At 40.9% G+C, this 21,703-nt stretch overlaps 1 protein-coding gene across 9 annotated transcripts in view; it reads left to right on the top strand.

Annotated features, from left to right (window-relative positions):
- The first annotated feature begins 10,641 nt into the window (after positions 1-10,641).
- The window catches only part of ATXN2 (ataxin 2), a 99,731-nt gene continuing 88,669 nt past the window's right edge, over positions 10,642-21,703 (top strand). For 3 of the 9 annotated variants that reach the window (XM_064481215.1, XM_064481216.1, XM_064481222.1), the window contains exon 1: positions 11,010-11,387. In XM_064481215.1, the coding sequence (XP_064337285.1) occupies positions 11,128-11,387 (260 nt within the window). In that variant the 5' untranslated portion in view covers positions 11,010-11,127. Of the gene's footprint in view, positions 11,388-21,703 lie in introns of all 9 variants that reach the window. The other 6 variants (XM_064481214.1, XM_064481220.1, XM_031442727.2 and 3 more) reach the window with 5 other exon arrangements.

Below are 21,703 nucleotides of genomic sequence, written 5' to 3' on the forward strand. Positions count from 1 at the left end.
CCCCACCATTTAAAAAATCTAAATATTAGCACTTTAGTACTCACTGTTTAGTACCTTGTTTTTTTCTCTTGGTAATATCTTAGAGATGCTTCCTTATTTATCTAAACAGAGCTGCTTCATTATTTGCAACAGGTGCACCCTGTCCTGCTGTTTGGGCGTCTTACACTGTATCTAACTGTTCCCCTGCTAATGGGCACCAACGCTGTTTCTGGTTTGGTTATTACAACGCTCCGGGGGGTATCTTAGTGCAGATGATCTCTGCACTTGGGTGCAGAAGAATTCAGACCTACAACTCAACATCCCATGTTCACACCCAGACTGTACTGTTTGCTAGCTGTCCCCTGGGAACTTAAGCTTTTCTAGGACTCAATTTTCTTCTCTGAATTATGGGGAACAAGTAGGTTGTGATATTCACACAATGTAATATTATTCAGCTTTAAAGAGGAAGGAGATTCTAACACTTGCTACAACATGGATGAACCTTGAAGACATCATGCTAAGTGAAAGAAGCCAGACAGAAAAGGACAAGTCTTGTATGATTCCACTTATATGAGGTACTTAAAGTAGTCAGATTCAGAGACAGAAAGTAGAATGGTGGTTAGCAGGGGCAGAGGGGGAAGGGAAAACGGGGAGTTAGTGTTAATGGGTACAGAGTTCAGTTTGCAATAATGAAAAAAGTTCCAGAGATGGATGGTGGTGATGGTTGCGAAGCAATGTGAACGTACTTGATACCACTGAACTGTACACTTAATAATGGTTAGAATGGTAAATGTTATGCTATGTGAAATATTCACATATTTCACAATCAAAAGAAATAGCCTAAGTGTCAGAAAGTTGATTAGTGGTTGCTAAGGGCTGGGGGAAGGGAAGAATGTGGACTGATTGCTAACAGGTATGGGATTCCTTTTTGGGGATGAAGAAATGTTCAAAATTATACTCTGGTGATGGTTGCACAACTCTGTAAATATACTAAAAACTACTGAATTGTACACACTTTAAATGAGTGAATTATATAGGATGTGAATTATATCTCAGCAAAGCTGGTGAAGAGTCCAAGTTGGACATCTTAGAAAATATGTTAATACATTCTCTTCATTCATTTGCCTCCATCATCTCTCCTTCCTCCCTTCCTGGCCTTCATTCATTTGAACATTTTTAAGCACCTACTATCTGCCTTCCCCCTTTTTACATCCAGCATTGTTGAGTATTCTGCTAACCTTGAATGCCCTACAAGGAGTAGGGGAAGGAGAAGGCTTTTAAGGTCAGCCTGGGGTACATGGTCTATTTTGTAAAGTGGTGTAATAACATTGCCCAATAAAAATGAGATCAAAGGGTTTAATCAGACCCATGGGGAGGAGAAGGAAAATCATAGACTTACAGACCAGGCCAAAAATCTGGATGAAAGCTGAAAGTTTCACCCCCATGCCTGGCTGTCTTATCTCTACAAGCAGGGCTTGGGCCATTCAGCACGTGGCCTGTTCTCCTTTTGTTTTCCTGCAACACAGCCTCCGAAAGTTTCCTTGCACTTCAAGAACATGCAGTGGTTCAGGCCTCACTGTTGATGAAGGACAATAAGGATGATCTTCTCCAGGTCACGTGATGGCTCTTCTGGAGAGTCAGTGTATTAGTCAAGGTTCTCCCGAGAAACAGAACCAACAGGAGATCAAGCTATCCATCTCTCTCTCTCTCTCTAATCTATCTATCTGTTGAAAGAGAGATTATAAAGAATTGGCTCACATAAAAAAAGAAAAAAAGAACTGGTTCACATGATTATGGAGCCTAAGAAGCCCCACAATCTGCCACCTACAAGCTGGAAACCCAAGAAAGTGGCGTAGTTCCAGCGTTAAGTCTGAAGGGCTGGGCACAAAAGTGTGCTGATGGTGTAAGTTCCAGTCTGAGGACAGAAGACAGACCCATGCTCCAGCTCAAGTGGTCATGCAGAGAATTCTCCCTTTTTGTTCCAGTGAGTCCTCAGTGGGTTAGATGATGTCCACACATGCAGGAGAGGGCAATCAGTCTACCAATTCAAATGGTAATCTTTTCTGGAAACAACCTCACAGACACAGCTGGAAGTAATGTTTAACCAGACATCTGGCCATCCATGGTCCGATGAAGTTGACACATAAAATTAATCATCATAGTCAGCTTTGCAGAAGGTACACTTGGGTTCTATTTTCATCAGGATGGTTCTGGCAGTCTCTTTTAGGGGGTAGTAATTAAGCTTATTTATTTATATTTAGTTTTTTTTTTTTTTTTGGAAGTACTGAGGATTGAACCCAGGACCTCATGCATGCTAAGCATTCACTCTACCACTGAGCTATATACCCTCTCCCTGGTTCTAGCTTGAATGAGATGACCAAGACTCTGGAGATTTGGAAGTCATCAGATTATTAAAAGTAGGCTTCTCAGCTTTCTTCTGAATATTAGGAGGCATCTTGTTTTAAAAAAATTTTTTATCAAGCATCATGCTCGAAGAATTTTTTTTGAATTGATTTTTCAAATATCCCTAATTATGACAGATTACCATAAAAAGGCCACAAATTCTTTCCTCCCTATATACCCATCTTTTGCAAAGTGATTTTCCAGCTTGTTCCATCAAGAGATGGAGTCTATTTCACCATCCCTCAAATCTGGGCGTGGCCACATGTCTTGCTTTGACTAATGCAACATTAGAAAATGTGACCGAAGAAGAGACCTGAAAAGTGTCTGTGCCTGTGCCTTGGGGCTTGCCTTCTCTTGCTGCTCTTGTGACCCCCACTATGTGAATAAACCCATGCTAACTTGCTGAATGGTTAGAGACATGTGGCCAAGTTGTCCTTGTCATTTCCAGCTGACATAGAGTCAACGGCCAGGTATGTCAATGAGGCCATCCTAGACCATCCAACCCCAGTTGAGCCAGCCTAGAAATGGAAGAATTGTTCAGTCAACTCACAGAATTTTAAGGAATAAAAAAGTTTGTTGTTTCAAGCCACTATGTTGGGGGGTGGTTTGTTACACAGTGAATGCTAACTGATACACAAATATTCAGGATGTTTCTAAAAGTCTTACATAACTTAAAAAAAAAAAAAAGAACCATGGGCCAAGATCATTAGAAATCATAGTAACAGGATTCCAGAGTCATTTCCAGGATGCCAGAAGCCTACCAGTTGCTTATTGCTACATGAAGATTTGTCCTGTATCCACCCTCTGAAGACAGAAGTCAATCACATGTGTAATGGAAGAGAACCCCAATCAAAGGAGAGCAAAACCAACTCTCATAGGGCCTCAGCTCCAACTCACTTCAGGCCTGCAGAAGGCTGATGACTTACAGCAGTTCCCTAAAAGGTCCCTGCGGTTTCTTGGCTTCAGTGCCTACAAGACCACATCACAAGCTATTAACTGGAAGAGAAGTAAGCTTTATGCAGTGGGTGAATGCAAACTGTGCCAACCACATATGATGGAAACATGTGGGTAGAGAAGGCTAGCTATTCAGCTGTCCCCCTCACTGCCTGGAAATGCTTCAGTCATTAAAGGGTGGCCTTGGATGTTGGCCTCATTGTGGCCCATGGCTGGAGGCCACCAGCAGGTCTGATTAGGAAGCATATGGCATTTCAGGCCCAAAGAAGCAAACATATATAAATTGAGAATTAGTCTCTATCAGATCCAATCAACTCTGCTTGTACAGACTGACTCTGTATAGATGGTGGGAGTGAAGGATTCTGCCTGTTTCTGCAGCGCCAACATTTGGCCAATATGGCATTTCAGCAGAAAACAATACAAATGTGGCAGAAAAGGATGCAGGGGTGAAAAGTTCCTGAAACAGGCCTTTCTTTTCCATGTCTGTGACCTACAGTTGACTGCTTAGAGTTTGAGAATGGCAGTTTGTGGTTGAATAAAACAAAATTAAAGTGGTTGGGAGAGTAATTGATCTTACTTTGGGAAATGAGGAAGGGCAGTACCCAAGGTCAGCAGTGAGTGACCTTGGGTAACTCAGGCCACTTCTCTGTTCTGGTGTTGCTATCCCTATAACGGGGTGAGTGCCAAAGGAAACAATGAAAATAAAAGTGCTTTGTAAACCACGAGGTGCGATACAAATATTAGTTATTCCTACTGATGTCCTAACATTTTATTTTTAATTTTTTTGGAAAAGGTAGTATGTGTGCATGGTAAAATAAACTTTCAAAAATAACTTTTCAAACAGTATAAAGGGTTCGTGGTCCCCTAGTGTCAGTTTTCTTGGCCTCATCAAGAGATATTCTAGATGTATGCATATATACACAGTAAAAATATATGTATACACACTCACACACAGAGTCATAATACTTCCCTTCTGTTTAATGCAGGTAGCGGGGTGGATATAGCTCAGCAGTCAAGCTCATGCTTAGCATGCACAGGTCCTGGCTTCAATCCCCAGCACCTCCACTAAACAAACAAACAAATAATACAAACAACCCCAAACCAAACCATACACAAGTAGGTGTATACCATGCAACAATATTCTACACACTTATGTTTTATTATTTTGTTTTATTTTAAAATTTTCTGTTTTGGGCTTAACAACAGGTCTTTCTTCCCCTCCAGCTCTACTGAGGTATAACTGATAAATAGAATTATACATATTTAAAGTGAACTGTGACGATTTGATACATGTAGACTTTGTGAAACGTTACTACAATCCAGTGAATTAACATATACATTGCCTAATATGGTTACCTTTTTTCCTTTTCCTTTTTCTTTTTAACAACAGATCTTAAAGATCCTTGAATCAGTGCAAAGATCTACCTCTTTCTCATCGACCAGCTGAGAATAGTCTATATTCCATTGTATGTGGGACACCCTGCAAGGCAGCTAAGCATCCTCTGCTGATGGAGTTTCTGTTCTTTGTTCCAAACAACACTGCAGTGATTATCCTTGTACATTCATCTTTTCACCCTTGTTGAACAAAGGGGAAGGCGCAATTTCGGTTTTGATAGGCACTGCCAGCTTGTTCCTGAAGATGGTGACTTCTACAATAGTTATTTCTCTAATCAAGACACAGGCAGTAATCCATGGTGCCAGCTTCCGAGAAGCTTGCATTTGATGAAACCAAGGAGAGTTTATTTTTTCCAAGAGAGTCAGCTTGGACCTTCACTATTTCAGATAGCAAAGTGGTTTAGAGCCCAGACTGGAGACAGACTGCCTGGGTTTGAATCCCAGCTCTGTCACTTAATGAGTGTGACTTTAGGCAAAGTGGCTTAACCTCGCTGTATGCCTCAGTCTCCCCACCTATCACACGGGAATAATAGCAGGGTGAGAATAGCTCAGTGGTAGAGCTCATGCTTAGTATGCACGAGGTCCTGGGTTCAATTCCCAGTACCTCCATTAAAAAAAAAGGGGGGGAATAATAATCTTAGTCTACTTCGTAGGGTGACTGCAGGGTTTCTCAAGGAACCTCAGCACTTTTGACATTGAGGGCTGGATAATTCTCTGTCATGTGCATTGTAGGATGTTAAGCAGCGTCGCTGGTCTCTACCCACAAGATGCCAATAACACTTCCCCTTCAGTTGTGACATCCAAAAATGCCTCTGGACATTCCCCATGTCCTCTAGGGGGCGAGGCAAAATTCTCCCCTCCCATTGAGAATCAATGCATTGTTGTGAGGATTAAATTAGTTATTATGTAGAAAAACTTAGAACAGAGCTGACACATGGTAAATGCTATAGAAGGGTCTGCAATTATTATCATTATCATTCCTGAGCCCTTACAGAAAAGTAACAGTTTTGGTAACATGAGAGTTTAGCAAGACAGTGAGTATTGTTAAGCCCCTATCTACTTCCACTTGGAAAGGAGAATCCAAGCCCTTCTTGTAAGATCATAGGTCAGCATTGACAGTATTAATTATAGTCTGATCCCTCTGGGGTCCCATTGTAGGGCTCACGGTATCCTGTGGCAAACTTAACAAGATCCCCACGCTAACGGCCAGCTCAGCTGTCCCCAGTCCTGCACATATCCATTTTAAATCCCTCCTACATTCTCCAAGTGGTGCATATCTCATATCTCTGGCTTTCCATAAATCTGTGGCCCCTGAAACAACAGGCTACCCACAAAATTCACCTCAAAAAGAGGGTGAATGAAAACAAAAAGAGGGAACTAAGAAAAACAAAAGGCTGAGTTTCCTTAAATGTCTGGCTCTGCACAGCACAAGCATTTCCAATGAAAAATAAAGAATTCTTTCTTCTGTGTCTATTTCAGCTAGCATCCAGCTTTTGCCTTGTGAATAATGTCACTGCATCATTATTCTATCCCACAAGGTAAAACAAAATGAGCAACTTAACAACCAGAAGTATGCTCGTGTGGAGGAAATGGCTCACTTAAAAGCTTTTCAAATAATGTTGCTGTTTCCTACTATTTTGCCACACCCCCCTCAGTTTTTTTCAAACCTATAGGAAAGTCATAAAGGTGTGTAAATAATGCCCTCCTGGAAGCATCACATCATATACTCTTTCTTTCCTTTTTTTTTTTTTTTCTAAATTGCTTTTAGTCTTTTGGGATTCCTGGAGTGTCTACAAATAGATTAGCCTCTAAGAATTCTGAGTAACCATGGTTAGAAAAAAACACTGGTTTAATTAGCCATGGTCCTATTTTTGAAATTACATCTGCTGTTTTTTTTTTTTTTAAATGAGGATTGGTCTGTACAAAAACTTGAAGAGGATGGATTTAGAGGGGGTGTGCGTTAGTTTTGATTTGAATTAATTTTCATGCTTTTGAAAGCGAAATCAAGAGTATTGAGTGAATAATGTATCATCATACATTAAACATGTTCAAATGAAGAGAGCTGAAAAGAAATGATTGCAGAAAAATGAATTGCTGGAAATACTGGATCATCTGACGTGTGCTGCTGGACTGAATGATAGCAAATCACTCTACGCATTTCTGCTTTGCATGACTACATCAGTTTTTCATCTCCAAATCCTCAGACTTGATTAATCATTGAAGTGATGAAAACTAAAGGGCCATGTGGCTCGTTGAAGGGCCATTGAAAATCAGAAAGCAAGTATAGAATCCACAGGACTCAACTCCCAAGTTTGAAAGTCTTTCTCTATATGGTTTCTCACTTGATACTTTTTTTGATTTCTGAAATAGTGGTTGAAATGGCCACAGCTATTTTTTAAGTATTTTAGCAATTCTTCTCAGTATCTGAACCCTTTCAGGGCAATGTTCCTCACTGTCTTTGGTGATAACTCCCCAAGGACACTTGTTGATTTTTGTTTAAGTGGCTGCCTGAAAATCATTTGGGGCAGGGGGATGCATTCAAAAATTCAACTTCTATTGGATATGTTAGTTCTTGACTTCAGCATTTGTCTTTAAAGAATTCTGAATGTACATGGAAATCAAAGGAAATGCACTTTTTGAGGGTCATGTGTATTAGCTACCTATTGCTGTGTAACAAATTACCCCAAAACTTAACAACTTAAACAACAAAAGGGTTAGAACTCTGGTGCAGTTAAGCTGAGTGTCTCTAGCACAGGGTCTCCAATAAAGCCTAATAAAGTACATTGACCAGGGCTACAGTCGTATCAAGTCTTGACTAGGGGATGATCCTTTTCCAAGCTCACTCACATGGTTTGTTAGTGGCCATCAGATTCTCACTGTGGTTGGAGATAACAGTTCCTTGCCCATGTAGGCCTCTCCATAGGGCAGCTCACAACCTGGGAGTTAGCATTCTTCAAGGCAATTGTGTGAGAGCGGGTAGCCTAGTACAAAAGCCAGGGTCTTTTTGTAACTTAATCTTGGAAGAGAAAACCCGTAATTTTGTCTAGCTTTTTGTTAGAAAGAAGCCACTAGGCCTAGTTCTTATTGAAGTGGAAGGGATTTCACAGGGTCTGAACACCAGGAGAACAGGATCATAGGGGGTTACCTTAATGGCTGCTGCCACAACATTTTGTCTTAAGGTGCCCTATCCTGACATTTTCATCTAAAGCTGCAGCCATCTGACATCACAGTTGTTAAATAACCATGTCTTCAAAGATCTAGAATTCAAGTGAAGAGCTTGCAATAAGAGATATACCTTGGTTTTGGGTGTCGATCCTCCTTCCACAAGGAAAATGGGGGTGTGTAGATAGAATTGAGCTTCCCTTTGTTTCTATTTTAATATAAATGCAGAAATCAAATTTTAATGACAAACCCTCAAATATTCCAGGTGTGGATGTAAAATGGCATAGTCACTTTGGAAAAGAATTTGACAGAATCTTAAAAAAGTTAAATTTAAATTTACCATATCACACAACATTCCATTACTAGGCATCTGCTCAAGAGAAATGAAAACATATGTCCACATGAAGACATACGTTTACAAATGTTCATAGCAGCATTATTCAAAACCCAAAACTTGAAACAATTGAAATGTACACCAACTGGTGAGTAAACACACAAAATGTGGTAGAGTTGTCCTTCACTGTCCATAGGGAACTGGTTCCAGGAACCCCACCAATAGCAATCCGAGGATGCTCAAGTCCGTTATATAAAATGGTATAGTATTTGCACATAACCTACACACATTCTCCCGAATACTTTAAATCACCTCTCGATTATAATACCTAATACTATGTAATGTAAGTACTATGTAAATTATCGTAAATACAATGTAAGTGCTATGTAAATAGTTGTCAGAGCTTGATCAATTCAAGTTTTGCCTTTTGGAACTTCAGGGAATAAAATATATATATCTACATAATCCATGCTTGGTTGAATTGAAGGGTGCGGATCCTGTGGATATAGAGGGTCAACTGTATATCCATGCAATGGAATACGACTCAGTGATAATAAGGAATGAAATGCTGGCACGTGCGATGACATGGATAAACCTCAAAAACATTATGCCAAGTGAAAGAAGGCCAAAAACACTGTAAAATTCCATATATATGAAATGTCCCCAATAGACAAATCCATTGAGACTGAAAGTAGATTAGTAGCAGTTGGGGCTGAGGATGGGAATTAAGAGCAACTGCAAATAAGTATAAAGGATTCTTTTGGGGTGATAGAAATGCTCTGAAATGAGTGGTGATAATTGCACAACTCTGCAAATTCACTGACAATCATTGAATTATATATATACAATGGGTGAATTTCATACTAAGTTATACCTCAATAAAACTTTTAAAATATATTTTCAATAGTAAGTGAAAACTTGAGCTTTCTCAGCATAAATGAAATCAAGTTCAGCTCTGTCAGCTTCAGGACTTTCCACTTCCTTTCTACCTCCCGTCTGTCTGGAATTTGGTCCTAACACCAAATTCTGGGACCTTGGTCCCAGAAACGGCTAACTGCCAAATAATTAAACCAGAGAAAGCTGACTGTATTTCTATTTTGGTCCTTCTATTTTTCTTTTTCCCCTCATTCTGTTTTTTAATCTCAATTTCCTTTGGGTTAATTTTTAAAGGATTTTGCAACTGTCGGTTTAAAGGAATATTACTCTTTCCCCCATCAACTTTTTTTTACCTCAGATGGAAGATAGAGCTGCTATCCTACATTTGAAGTGTTTGCAGAATATAATAATAATTTTTTGCCTGGACTGTCTAGGAGATTAATTTCAATTTGGCTACTGGAGACTCATGGTTTAATCATTTTCCAAGTTTATCTGACAATTCTAGGAGATTGAGGGAAGTTTTGGTGGTTCCCTCTATCATTTCCTGAATAATTTCATTGTTAAAAATTAGATTCTTCACTCAAAAAAGAAAATTACCCATTTGCTTCCAGTTTAACCGCAACACATTAAAAAACAAAACAAAAACCAAAAAACGGAGTACTGTGCTGGCTACCAAGCTAAGTTAATGTAAAACTTATAAAGGGGCCAATGTCTGAAGTTCGCACATTCTTCTGAAGTCTGTTCTGTCTCCACTGAAAGGGACCCCATTATCCATAACTCTTACCAATCATGTAAGTTTTCTTTGGAGTCTCATGAATGAGGAAAAAGAAGTTCGAATGAGGAAAAAGAAGTTCAAATGAGGGAAAATGGGTTCAAATGAAGGTCAGATACCCAAAACAGTTTTCTTGTTACAGTGTTGCTGGGGTGGAAAAAGTGGGGAAAAGGTAACCAGATGTGGGTGGCCCGGAGAGGTTGCTGGATTCCAACCCTGCTGGTCTTGGCAAGAAAAGACAGGACGGCCTGTCTTTGACATCCAGACGACACGGTGAGAGCTTACTGTGTGCCAGGTACCGGGGATACAAAGAAAACCATGGGATCGTGTGTTCTAGGTGCTTTATACGTAGCAAGACATAGTCTCCACCCTGAAGACACTCGCAGTTCATTTTCAAGGTTGCATCAGGTGGGGGCAAATACGGACTCTCCCAGCAGTCTGAGAACGTTGAACACTTGGGGCAGGGGGGCGGGGAATAAACGCTTCCCTCCGGTCCTCTATACTAGGCCGGCCCCGCAGGCGAAGACAGGCACGCCCTCTCCGAAGGGCAGACCCGCCTCGAGGAGGGCGGATCCGGGAAGGGCCGGCTGCCGGGCCCTCACCCGACCCCCGCGAACGCGGCCCAGCGCGGCGCCCGCTCCTCACGTGTCCCTCCCGGCCCCGGGGCCGCCTCACGTTCTGCTTCCGTCCGACCCTTCCGACTTCCGGTAAAGAGTCCCCATACCGCACCTCCGCGCCCACTCCGCATCGCCACGCGGCACCTCGGTGTGCCCGGCCTCTGATGCGTTCGGCGGCCACAGCTCCTCGGGGCCCCGCCATCGAACCTCGCCGCTTCGCCGCGGCCAGGTGGCCGGGGCGGCGCTCGCTCCCGCGGCCGGCGCGGCGGGGCGGGCGGGGCGGCGGCGGGGCTCCGGGACCGTATCCCTCCGCCGCCCCTCCCCCGCCTGGCCCCGGCCCCCCTCCCTCCGGGCAGCGCTCGCTTCCCTCCGCCTCAGACTGTTTTGGTAGCAACGGCAACGGCGGCGGCGCGGCCCGGCCCGGCTCCCGGCATTTCCTCCGTTTCGGCGGGCCACCCCGTCCCTTCGTCGTTCTCCTTCTCCCCCTTGCCAGCCCGGGCGCCCCCCCGGCCGCACCAACCCGCGCCACCCCGCTCGGCGCCCGCGCGTCCCCGCCGCGCTCCGGCGTTTCCTCGGCGCGCCCGGCTCCCGGTTGTCCCCGCCCGGCGTGCGGGCCGGTGTATGGGCCCCTCACCATGTCGCTGAAGCCCCAGCAGCAGCAGCAGCAGCAGCAGCAGCAGCAACAGCAGCAACAGCAACAGCAACAGCAACAGCAACAGCAGCAGCAGCCCGCGGCCGCCAATGCCCGCAAGCCTGGCGGCGGCGGCGGCCTTCTCACGTCCCCCGCTGCCGCGCCGTCGCCGTCCTCGTCCTCCGTGTCGTCGTCCTCGGCCGCGGCTTCCTCCTCCTCTGTGGCGGCGGCGAGCGCAGGCGGCGGGCGGCCGGGCCTGGGCAGGTGGGTGTCGCGCCCCAGCCCCCTTCGCTCGGGGCCTGGACTAGCCTGGGCCTCGCGTCCCCTCCCCCGCGGTCCGCACCGCGGTCCCCGCCCCGTGACCGGCCGGGCTTGAAGGGGGGGTGGGCTGGGGACCCGCAGTGGGGGTGGGGCTCCCGTCTAGAGCCTGGAGGATTGGGTGGGGGGCACCGCGGGAGCCCACTGGGAATGTCAGGCCCTGTCCAGCCTCCTGCAACATCCCCACCCCCTCCCCCAAACGGTCAAGATGGAAGGACTGGGCAGCCTCCCCTTTTCCATTTAAGTGTTTGGGAGGGGTTCACAGGTCTTAGCAATTGTCAGCTTCTGTTGGCCTTCTTTAAGCCTCTTCTGCCCCCCCAGTAGAGGGGATGCTTGGGCAGCGCCCCCACTCCCGGTTTAAATATTAACGTGGAAGGGTCTTGGTCTTGATTCTGTCTCCCGAAACTTGCCAACTCCCCCCATTGGGGAATAACGAGGGAGGGGGTAAAGAGTTAGGGCAGCGTTCCCTCTGCCCGTTAAAGTGGCAGCCTCAGGGCTCATCTGGAGTCTTTGGGGTCTGTTCAGTCTCCTTACCCACCCCCCTCCCTGCCTGGGAGAGAGCGAAGGACCGGGTTGAGGTGGGTGGGCAGTGGCCCCCCGCACCCCTCCCCGTTTAAATCTCAGGTGGCGGCTGGGGCTCCAGAACTCCCGGGATCGTGGGGCTCTGTGCAGTCTCCCGCAGCGTTCCGCCCTCCCCCACCTGAGGAAGGGGTGGGGAGTGCCCGGCCCCCTCCCGGTCTCCCTCCTTCCCCCGCAAGGCCTCTCCGGCGCGGGTGGTGGCCGAGCCGCATTGCTGTTTCGAGGCCGCAGAGGAGAAGGCGTCTTTGAATAGTGGTGGGCGAGGGCAGGACCCAGGCGTGCGTCAGAAGCTCAGGCCGGACTGGGGACATAGCGGGTGTTAGTGTGGTGGCAGGGACCGGGCATGCTGTGCGTTTTTTTCCCCAACCCTTGCCCCAGTTTTTGAAATTTGGAGAGGAAAGGAATTGCAGCAGGGGACATGGTGGGGTGCCTGAAGGCAGAAATGCGGTTATTTCCTTGCGTCGTCTTTCCCCCTATGACCCAGGTTTGTTGTACAGACTTGGGGCTCAGTGTTGTCTCAGCTAACCGAGTCTGACTCTGGAGGGTGTGTGTGTGTGTGCGGGAAGACCTGTTGTAGGTTTGTGGGGGCGGCGGGGGGGTTGTCAGTTCGTATTTCACGAACTCAGAAAATGCTTAGTGTTCAAACTGGGCAGCAAATGTCAATAGACTCCATTCCATTGTGGCCAGTGTCCTTAACTTGGGGAGTGCCGCCAGAGCTCACCAAGGGCACGCAAGTCCAGTCCACTTCCCCGTGCCCCGAACCCATCCATGTTGCCGGCACTGCCATGCCTCCCTTAGGCCTAGGCGGGGTTGGCACGCTTGGTGCTGAGGGTCCTTCTTAAGTAGACATCCTGGTCTGTAGAATGTGGGATAAGGGGATTTTTTTTTTATGCAGACTTCTTTTTGAAAACGGGTTTTCAGCAACCCATTTCCAAAGAAATTTCACTTATGGCAAAAGAAGTTATCCATCAAGATGATTCAGAGTTGACTTTTAAGGAATTCTGCCTTCGGTGTGGGGCGATGGGGAACATTGGTTTTGAATTCTGCCCTACCCTCCCCACTCACAGTTTCTCCTTCTCTGAAGCATCTGCAGATGCTACCTATCAAAACCAGTTCAAATGAAATGCTTATTTTCCCAGCTCTTGTCCACATAGGATTCTGTAACTTTGGTTCCCTTTTTCAGTGGCATCCATAGTTAAAAAAAAAAAAAAAGAGAAAAGAAAAAAATTAAATATAATTTTTATAGAAAAGGATGCCCAGTTTTTTCCTTCCTAGGATCAGATTGAAATCTGGCAGATACATTCAACTTGTTCAAATAAAAAATTAAACCTAAAGCTTTTAATTTGCATTGGCTCTCCTTAGACTTAAAAATTATAACAAAGAATTTGTTCCAGAGTGGCTTGAGTGATCAGAAATATTTGGAATGTTTTAATACCACAGATCTTTTTCTGTTCCTTGAGGTTAATTTAGATTCTTGCTTACTTTGAGTTCTTTTATTTGAAGCATAAATTGTAGCCCTTATGCTTTTTGATATGTATGTGAGGTTTCTTTTAGTGTGCTGAAATCATTATAGTGTGAAATTTTGTCTTGTATGTGTCTTTAGTTAATCTACTTGTAGAATTCCTTTCAATTTTGAATCACTGTTACTGGGTTCTTTGTAAACCAATTACAATTTCTAGAGTTTCCTCACTTAGGTTTGTGTATATCTGCAGTTAAAATATGTACATTTCTGGGACCAAAGGTGAAGGAAGAAAATGCAGCATTGGATTTGACATGTTTAGAGACAGCAAAATAGTCTTGAAAGTCACATCTGTTTTAAATAATATAATATTTCATCATATTTTACTTTTTTTGTTGTAAATATTGGATGTTTATGGCTTTCAAAAAATTACTGTCTTTGTCATATATGTTTTAGAACATGGGTATTTTCTCTTGGAGTAGTGTAACCTCAGTATTGAAATTTGAACATAATTTTACCTTAATCCAATCCTATTTTTGCCATTTTCATTTTATGTAGTTTTAGTGATTGTGTATGTTATTTTGGGTTCAGCCTTTTTCTTCTTAACACTATTATAAATTTTAGGTTTCTGCTTAACCATTCAGTTGTGAGGATTTGGGTTTTCACATTTTTGCTGTTACAGGTAGTGGAATACATCTTTGTCTTAATCGTTTCTTGCTTCAGTCTGTTTCTTTTCAGAAAGTTCCCAGGAGTGGTTTTATTAGGCCAAAGGGCTTCAAGATTTTTAATGGCTCTTGTGTTAGTTTCCAATGCTGAGAAGGTGGCTCTTTTATAGGATGGTTTCTTTGTAGTTTGTCAAACACTCTGGCAGATTTTCAAGGAAAAAGTTGCATTTACTGTTAAGTGCATGAGTAATTAAGTGCTTTTGTTAGTTACCTGTTTATGTTTGAATTTGAATTTGATTTTTCGGAAGAGTTCATGAAATTATGTGACAGTGCTTTGAAAACGGTAACTCTTAATACTAATATGGATACATGGTATATCTATTGTGCTGATACTTCTAAGTACAGGAATGACAGTCCTGAGGAACTTGTTCTGAAGTTCTTTGGTTTTGTTTTTGTTTAACCTTCCTCATTCATCTAAAAGAGTGTTTGTTAGCAGCTAGCCTATGATTTGAATTATTTTGGGGGACCTTTTTTCAAAATTCAGAGCACTATTGGAAGTTATCACTGGTTAAGATATGTCTCTTCCCCTTCTACATTCCATTCCCTATTTAAAAAAAAAATGGGTTTGCAATTCTATTGCCATATTCCCAATACTTAGAATGTTTTTGGATACAGGATTAAGTGAATAAAAACTTTTCTTAGTAATTTTCAGGTTAGTACTTTTACTGCTGCTTTCTCTTAAGGCATTGCAGTTTAGAAATTATGCTGCAACTCGGTGTAATTGTTCCTTATGTTTCTATTTGAATGTCGGTGAGACCTTCCTATCTTTAAATTAAGCATCTTACAGAAGAGCCTGAAAACACCTACTTTCCTTCAACACATACATTTATTGAAAATCTTTGTACAAGGGAGGTGTAGGTGCTTAGGATATACCAATGAATAAAAAGATAGCTGCCCTCTGTTATTTACATTTCGATGTGATGAACCAGACAGTAAACAGGAGATGGTAAATTAGCAAATTGTATATATCAGGTGAGAGCTATAGGATTAGAGAAGAGTAGATTACAGGGATGATAGTGTGAGGGTAGGGAGTGATTGCAATTTTAAATGGGTTAGGGGAGGCCTCATTGAGGAGGTCACATCTGAGCAATGTTTTGAAGGTGAGGTAGTTATTTATCCATTTGTTTTTTATTTAGCGTAATTGGTCATATGGCCCTTTTTGTAATTTATATGGTTTAAAGTGCATCATCCTTTATTCATTCTTTTATGTGGGTATTGAAATTGGACTAAAAATGTTAATTGATATTTTAAGTCATTAAAGGTAAACAGTAGATGAGTATTAAAAGAGGTACATTTTTGGTTTTTATTAGGCTTTCTTATTTTACCTAATCAGTTTAATTTTCATTCTAAGAACCTAGAGAAAATAAGCATTTCAAGACTGGGCAAAACCCTACAACAAATTGGTTATCTTTGACAAAAGTAAAGGTAAGCGTATAGTTTCTTAAAGATTTTGTGTTCTGAAAAGTCAGCACGTTCATGGTATCAGTCATGATGTTCTTTTTTGGTTAAATGTCAACTTGTATTTTCTGTGTTTCTCTAATTAGACAGTTATATTTCAACATGGGGTATAACTCATATCATAGCTATTTAATAGCCGTATGTTTCAACTTAAAGGAGGATCTGATCTTTTTTGTCCTAAATAGCTGCAGCTGTGTTAGAACTTACTCTGATCATTGCAGTGTGTTTTCATACCTTGGAAAGGGTTTTAAGTTTTTTTTCCCCCCTATAGTTGTAATTTTTTATTTTGGCTAGATAGTAATAGTATTTTGATATTGTTTAAAAAATTTGAGCCAGAACAAAACCCTATTTTTGAAGCTGTTTCAAATGATTGCGACAACTTCAGTGGAGATGTAAGTAGTTGATTAACAGGCCTACCTGCTACTGTATCTTTCTAATTGAAAGTACTTGCTGTGGGGTTTTGTTTTGTTTTGAAGCATATATGGGTCATCTATGACTATTAACCATACCAAGATTTTAAGAGGGCCATACAGTGGTCTTTCTTAGCGAGAGTGTTATTAAAAGTACATTGCTCTTTCCTCTTGAGGTCTTTTTGCATCCTTAGGTGTTAGACTTCAAAAATAAGGATGTGTTCATCAGAGAATTTACCCATCAGTGAATATGAAGCTGGTCTCAAGCCTTTGAAAGGTTGTACCATCTAAATCTAGAATTTGTAATGTAGATACTTTGTCCCCTGTAACCTTTACTAACATTACTTATGATTGGAAATAGGTTGAGCTATATCTTAATGCATTTTTGATATCCTTAAAGTATACGTCTTTATTCAAAAATAATTTCTGTTACATATGTAAGTATAAAATTTGATGCTTTGGGTCATACTGAACGTGGTTCATGCTGCTTATAGTATAATAGAGATATACTTAAACCAGTGTCTAGAACAGATTCTTGAAATTAATAAATTGAGAAAGTCTTAGGTATTGCCTCATTTATATTTGAAAGTTCTCTTATAAGTTGAAAAACAGTAAGTTTTAAATAACTTACTGTAGAAGAATTCAGAGAATCAAAAAAAATAAAAGCCCCAAACTCCTTTAAAATTAGAATCCTCACAATCTTTGTGATAACCACTGTTGGAAATGTGGTGTACATCTTTTCAGCTTCTCTGTGAACAGATATATATTAAACAAAATGGTATCATATGGTACGTAATGTTTTGGATTCAACAGTATGTATTGTCTTTTAAAAGATTGATGTTTCCCCTTAAAACTGGAATTTTAGAGCATGAAGAAATAACAGAAAATCTTAAAATAGAAGAGGCTTTGAGAGGTAAGAGGACTTGCCCAAAGCAACATATTTGTGGAATTTTATTACATCCCTCTGTTTAAATAAATGCAGACATAGACATAAACAAGATCATGCTGTGTATTTTAAAGAATACGTAACTACAGACAGTCCTTGCCCTTCAGGATATCTTTGGTAACCTTGAGTTTGGCTTGATAAAATAGAAGGTCTAGTTCCTTATCTTTTTTTTTTTTTAAATATGTATTTTTGTATTTATGTGGTATGGAATCTTCTACTTAAATATTAAGCCCTTGGTTTTGTTATTTTTAATGGTTTAGTACTGTTTTGGACCTGGGTTGTTTATGAAAATTTGCCACAACTATTAGCCTTAGGTTTTATTTGCTGAAAATTATTTTCAGTTGTATTCATATGAAAATTTGAAATTCCCTTTAATTAAAAAAATTCTTGTGTAGATTGCTTATACTTTAAGCCTTGAAGTTGAGTTAAGTGGCTATAAAATATCAATTTCATGCCATGATTAACAGCTGATTGCATTTTGGGAACTGGATAAAATGGCATGCTATAATGGAATCTTTGTAGTTTCCCACCAGTTTGTAGTATGAGGCTTGTCTGCAATGTAATTAAAATGAATGTGGGTTATTAAGTGTATCAGAACTTGAGAATGTTGTTCTCTTGAAAGTATTACCTTGAGAGGCTTTATCTAACAGTGTTGTGAGTATCAAATATTTTTGATTGCCACTTTATGTTCATACTGCTTTTTATTTTATAAGTCATATGTTAAAACATATTCTTAGCAGTAATCTTTGTAAATAGTCAAGAGTAACCTTGATCATAGTTTTAGTTTAAAAAATATATATATATAAAAAGAAAAGACTGGTTTTGAACCAAATAGTGCATTCTTTTGGGACTCATAAAAAACATTTTTTGTGGACCTTTTGTAGTTAACTATTTTCATTCATGAAACACACTTGAAAATCAGGAAAAAGACTTAAGGTCTTTACATTTAAGCTTGTGCAGATTATAGAAAGAGGAGCTCTTCAGGGCCTCTTTCAGAGTTTATTTGCTTTCACTTTATATATGATTCTGCATAGCTTGCTTTTTTTGCCAGAAAGTAGAAAGGTAAAACTTTTAGAGCAAGCATATTGTTAGCAATGGGAAGTAATAGTTGTGTGATAGAAAGTTAAAAGATGGGAGAACTGTAAAAAAACAGATGCAAGAGCCCTGAAACCCGTGGGGGTTCTGACTGTAAGTTTATACAGCTGCATACCTTAGTAGACCCCTCTCAGAAGCATTACTATTTTATAACATAATGTAGTTAATTGATGCATTCATAATGATGACTCGTAAGACAAGGTTTAAATTATTTTTCATATCTTTCAAAGAAGTATTTTTCAAACTGTAGGTCACTACCCTTTAGTAGATTGTAAAATCAGTTTGGTGGGTCATGACAAGCAGTTTTAGAAAAATGAAAAAAAAAATAGAAGATATTACAGTACATTGCATTTTAAGGGTAAGAGTTGTTTTAAGGAACTTCTGTTTCAGTTAATGTACATATATTGTGTTGCAATTTAAACTAATTTTTCATTGGTGTAGTCAAAGTCACTGATTAAGAGGCACTGAGATACAGTAAAAGGCTTCAGGAAGGATTTTGCAACTATGTCTAGGCTAAGATGGCCAGATTTAGCAAATAAAAATACAGGATGCCCAGTTAAACTTGAATTTCTGATAAACAATGACTAATTTTTTGGTATAAATAGGTCCCAAATTGCATGGAACAAAATTATTTATTATTTGTCTGAAATTTATATTTAACTGGGCATTCAAATTTAACTGGCTGGTCTAGGCTAGAATTGGAGTTCACCCCTTGGTGACTAAAATTTAAGCTCTGTGAGGGCAGGAACTTCATTTTGCTCCAGTTGTATCCCAGTCTCCTGGAACAGTACATGGCATTAAGTGATCAGATGTTTGAGTGAATGAATGGGCAAGTCACTCTTGGGCTCCGTTTCTCTATCTATTAAAAGGGGAAAAGAATACCTTAAGTAAGAAGCTAAATTATTACATTCCATTCTGGGCACATTGTAAGCTCTTAGTATTTTAGAATTATACAAATTTGGAGTTGGAAGTGGCTCTGGTGGGTTTTTAGTTCTCTCTCTTTTTTTTTTTTTTTTTTTTGTAATTAGGTTTATTTATTTAATGGAGGTACTGGGGATTGAACCCAGCACCTTATGCATGCTAAGCACATGCTCTATACTGAGCTATTCCCTGCCGCCTCTCATTCTCTTTACTGATGAGGAAACTAAGGCCACAGAGGTTATTTGCCAAAGTTCTCCCAAAATCATTGGCAGCTGCATAGCTAGCATTTTCTTTGTAATATGTTTCTTAAGACTTGTTTTCAAAATTTGATGTTTACTCAGTAATCTAAGAAAAGATCCACTTATCCGGAAAAAAACATTTTCTGAATGTTCCAGTTAGCAAAGGCTCTACTCTGATTTTTTTTTTTTTTTTTTTGGGTCACATTTCAGGTGGAAGTGTCTTTTCAGTCCTTTTAGGAACTTGAATCCAAAATGAAGTTCCACTGTTTCTACCAGGCATTCCTTTCCTCTGTGCCTGTCCTTTTCTGATCCTTAACCAAGCTGGCAGATAGGTTTCACCTTGTATGTTAGTATGATTGGTGTGTTGTTGGAAGAGTCTGAGATTTCCCTTGGCTTCAAAGAAGAGGTGTACGTAGAGAAGGGGGTGGGGTGAGTCTTTGTATTGGGGGCGCCATGGAGTATTTGCTCACTGTAGCTTCACGAGCCTCCTGAGTGGTCTCTTCATGTCCCGATACTCCTGCATACCCCATAGCCGTAAGAATCTCCCATAAACATCTTTCATTGTGTACCCTTTCTGTTGAGAAACTTTTAATGGCTTTCATTACTACCTGAATCACATCCAGACTATTCAGCTTGCTAGTCAAGTCCCTTCACAGACTGTGCACACTGTATTCTCCAGAATAAGTCAAATCATGTCAATCTCATTATGTTGTCTTCTTAAACATAGGTCTTTAAAGGCTTCTCTTGCACAGTGTCTCGCCGTATTTGCTCTTCGTAAACAGGATTTCTCCTGTGCTCCTGTAGCTTTTGGCAGATACCATTCCTGTGGCGTTCAGTGTACAGTCTCTTGTATTTAAGTGCAGCAGCTCCTCTGCTTACAGACTTTGTCCTTAGGGTGAGCTCTGAGATAGGAGCAGAGATATACCACAGAACAAAAATGGGTTAACCCCACCGACAGATGCCCCCCCCTTTTGGGGGGTCGCTTATGGTCATTTCACAGTCTACCATCCCTGTCATTTCAAAATTCTTTATGTGTTACTGTATTTGAACTTTATTGTTGCTAAAGCTATCATTTTCAAAAAGTGCAGCATCAGTGAGTATTGATAGTATCAGCTGGAAAGCATTAATTATGGTAGAAATGAGAAATTTTTAAAAATTATAAGTAGTAGGAAAATGGCTTGGGACAGGATGAATTATTCTGAAAGAGAGCATAAAGTACCATGCTTATTTAGTCATTAATAATCAGCAGAAGATAGAGAATTAAGGAATGGAGTGGAAAAACTTGGAAGTTTGCAACTAGTGGTGTTACTTTGGGAGAAGGCTAAAGTAGTTAAAGTGCTACTCCTAAAATTGTCAAGACCTACAAACAGGGCTGCAGAGTCACAGTCCATTGAATAAGGGTCTAAGGTGTCTGCAATGACATTGGAAAAGGTGTGAAACAGAATGTTCATATGTTGATTCTGTAAACTTTAAAACCTCTTCCTGTCCATTTTGGGTTTAGGAGCACATGTATATACAGAAGAAATGTTTTAAAATTTTCATTGCTCAGTGCACTACGATTTTAAATTGCTAGACAATTATTGTGGTAGGTTGTATTTTAATTAGATGTATTGAGATATAATTTATGTGAAGTTTACAAAAATGTACAGTTCTTGAGTTTTGACAGTCATGTCACCACCAACACAATCATAGTATCATCCCATAAATTTTCCCTGTGTCTCTTTTCAGTCCGTCCCCTTCCTCCAACCCTGGCAATCACAGATCTGTTTCTTGACAATACAGTTTTATTTTTTCTAGAGTGTCATATACATGGTGTCATACAGTGTATACCCTTTTGTGATTGGCTTCTCTCATGTAACATAACACTTTGCAGTTCATATTACTGCATATAACAGTTTCTCCCTCTGCTGAATTGTATTCTGTTGTATGCATGTACAGTGTTTATCAAGTGATGGACTTTTAGGTTGTTGACAGTTTGAGGCTATTACGAATAAAACTTCTGTAAATATTTATGTATGGGTTTTTTGTAGTCATAGCAGTTTCAGTTCTCTTGGTTAAATGTATAGAAATGGAATTGCTAACGTTGTATGGCAAGTGTTTATTTAATTTTAAAAGTAACTGCCTGACTGTTTGCTAAAGTGACTATATTACTTTGTATCCGCCTCAGCAGTGTGAGACTCCTAATCGCTCCAATTTCTTGACAACATCCAGTGTGCTAGTTTTTAATTTCAGCCATTCTGGTATCTGTGTAGTGGTATTTCATTGTGGTTTGAATTTGTGTTTCCTTAATGCCTAATGATCCTGAGCATCATATACTTATTTGCCATTTGCTTATCATCTTTGATGACAAGAAACTTTGGGATCTAACTTATTTCAAAGTAAAGGAGCTTCTGTATTTGTATTGCCTGCCTTCTAGATTTAGGACATCTT

Source organism: Camelus dromedarius, chromosome 31 (genome assembly GCF_036321535.1).
Source record: "Camelus dromedarius isolate mCamDro1 chromosome 31, mCamDro1.pat, whole genome shotgun sequence".
Classification (NCBI taxonomy): domain Eukaryota; kingdom Metazoa; phylum Chordata; class Mammalia; order Artiodactyla; family Camelidae; genus Camelus; species Camelus dromedarius.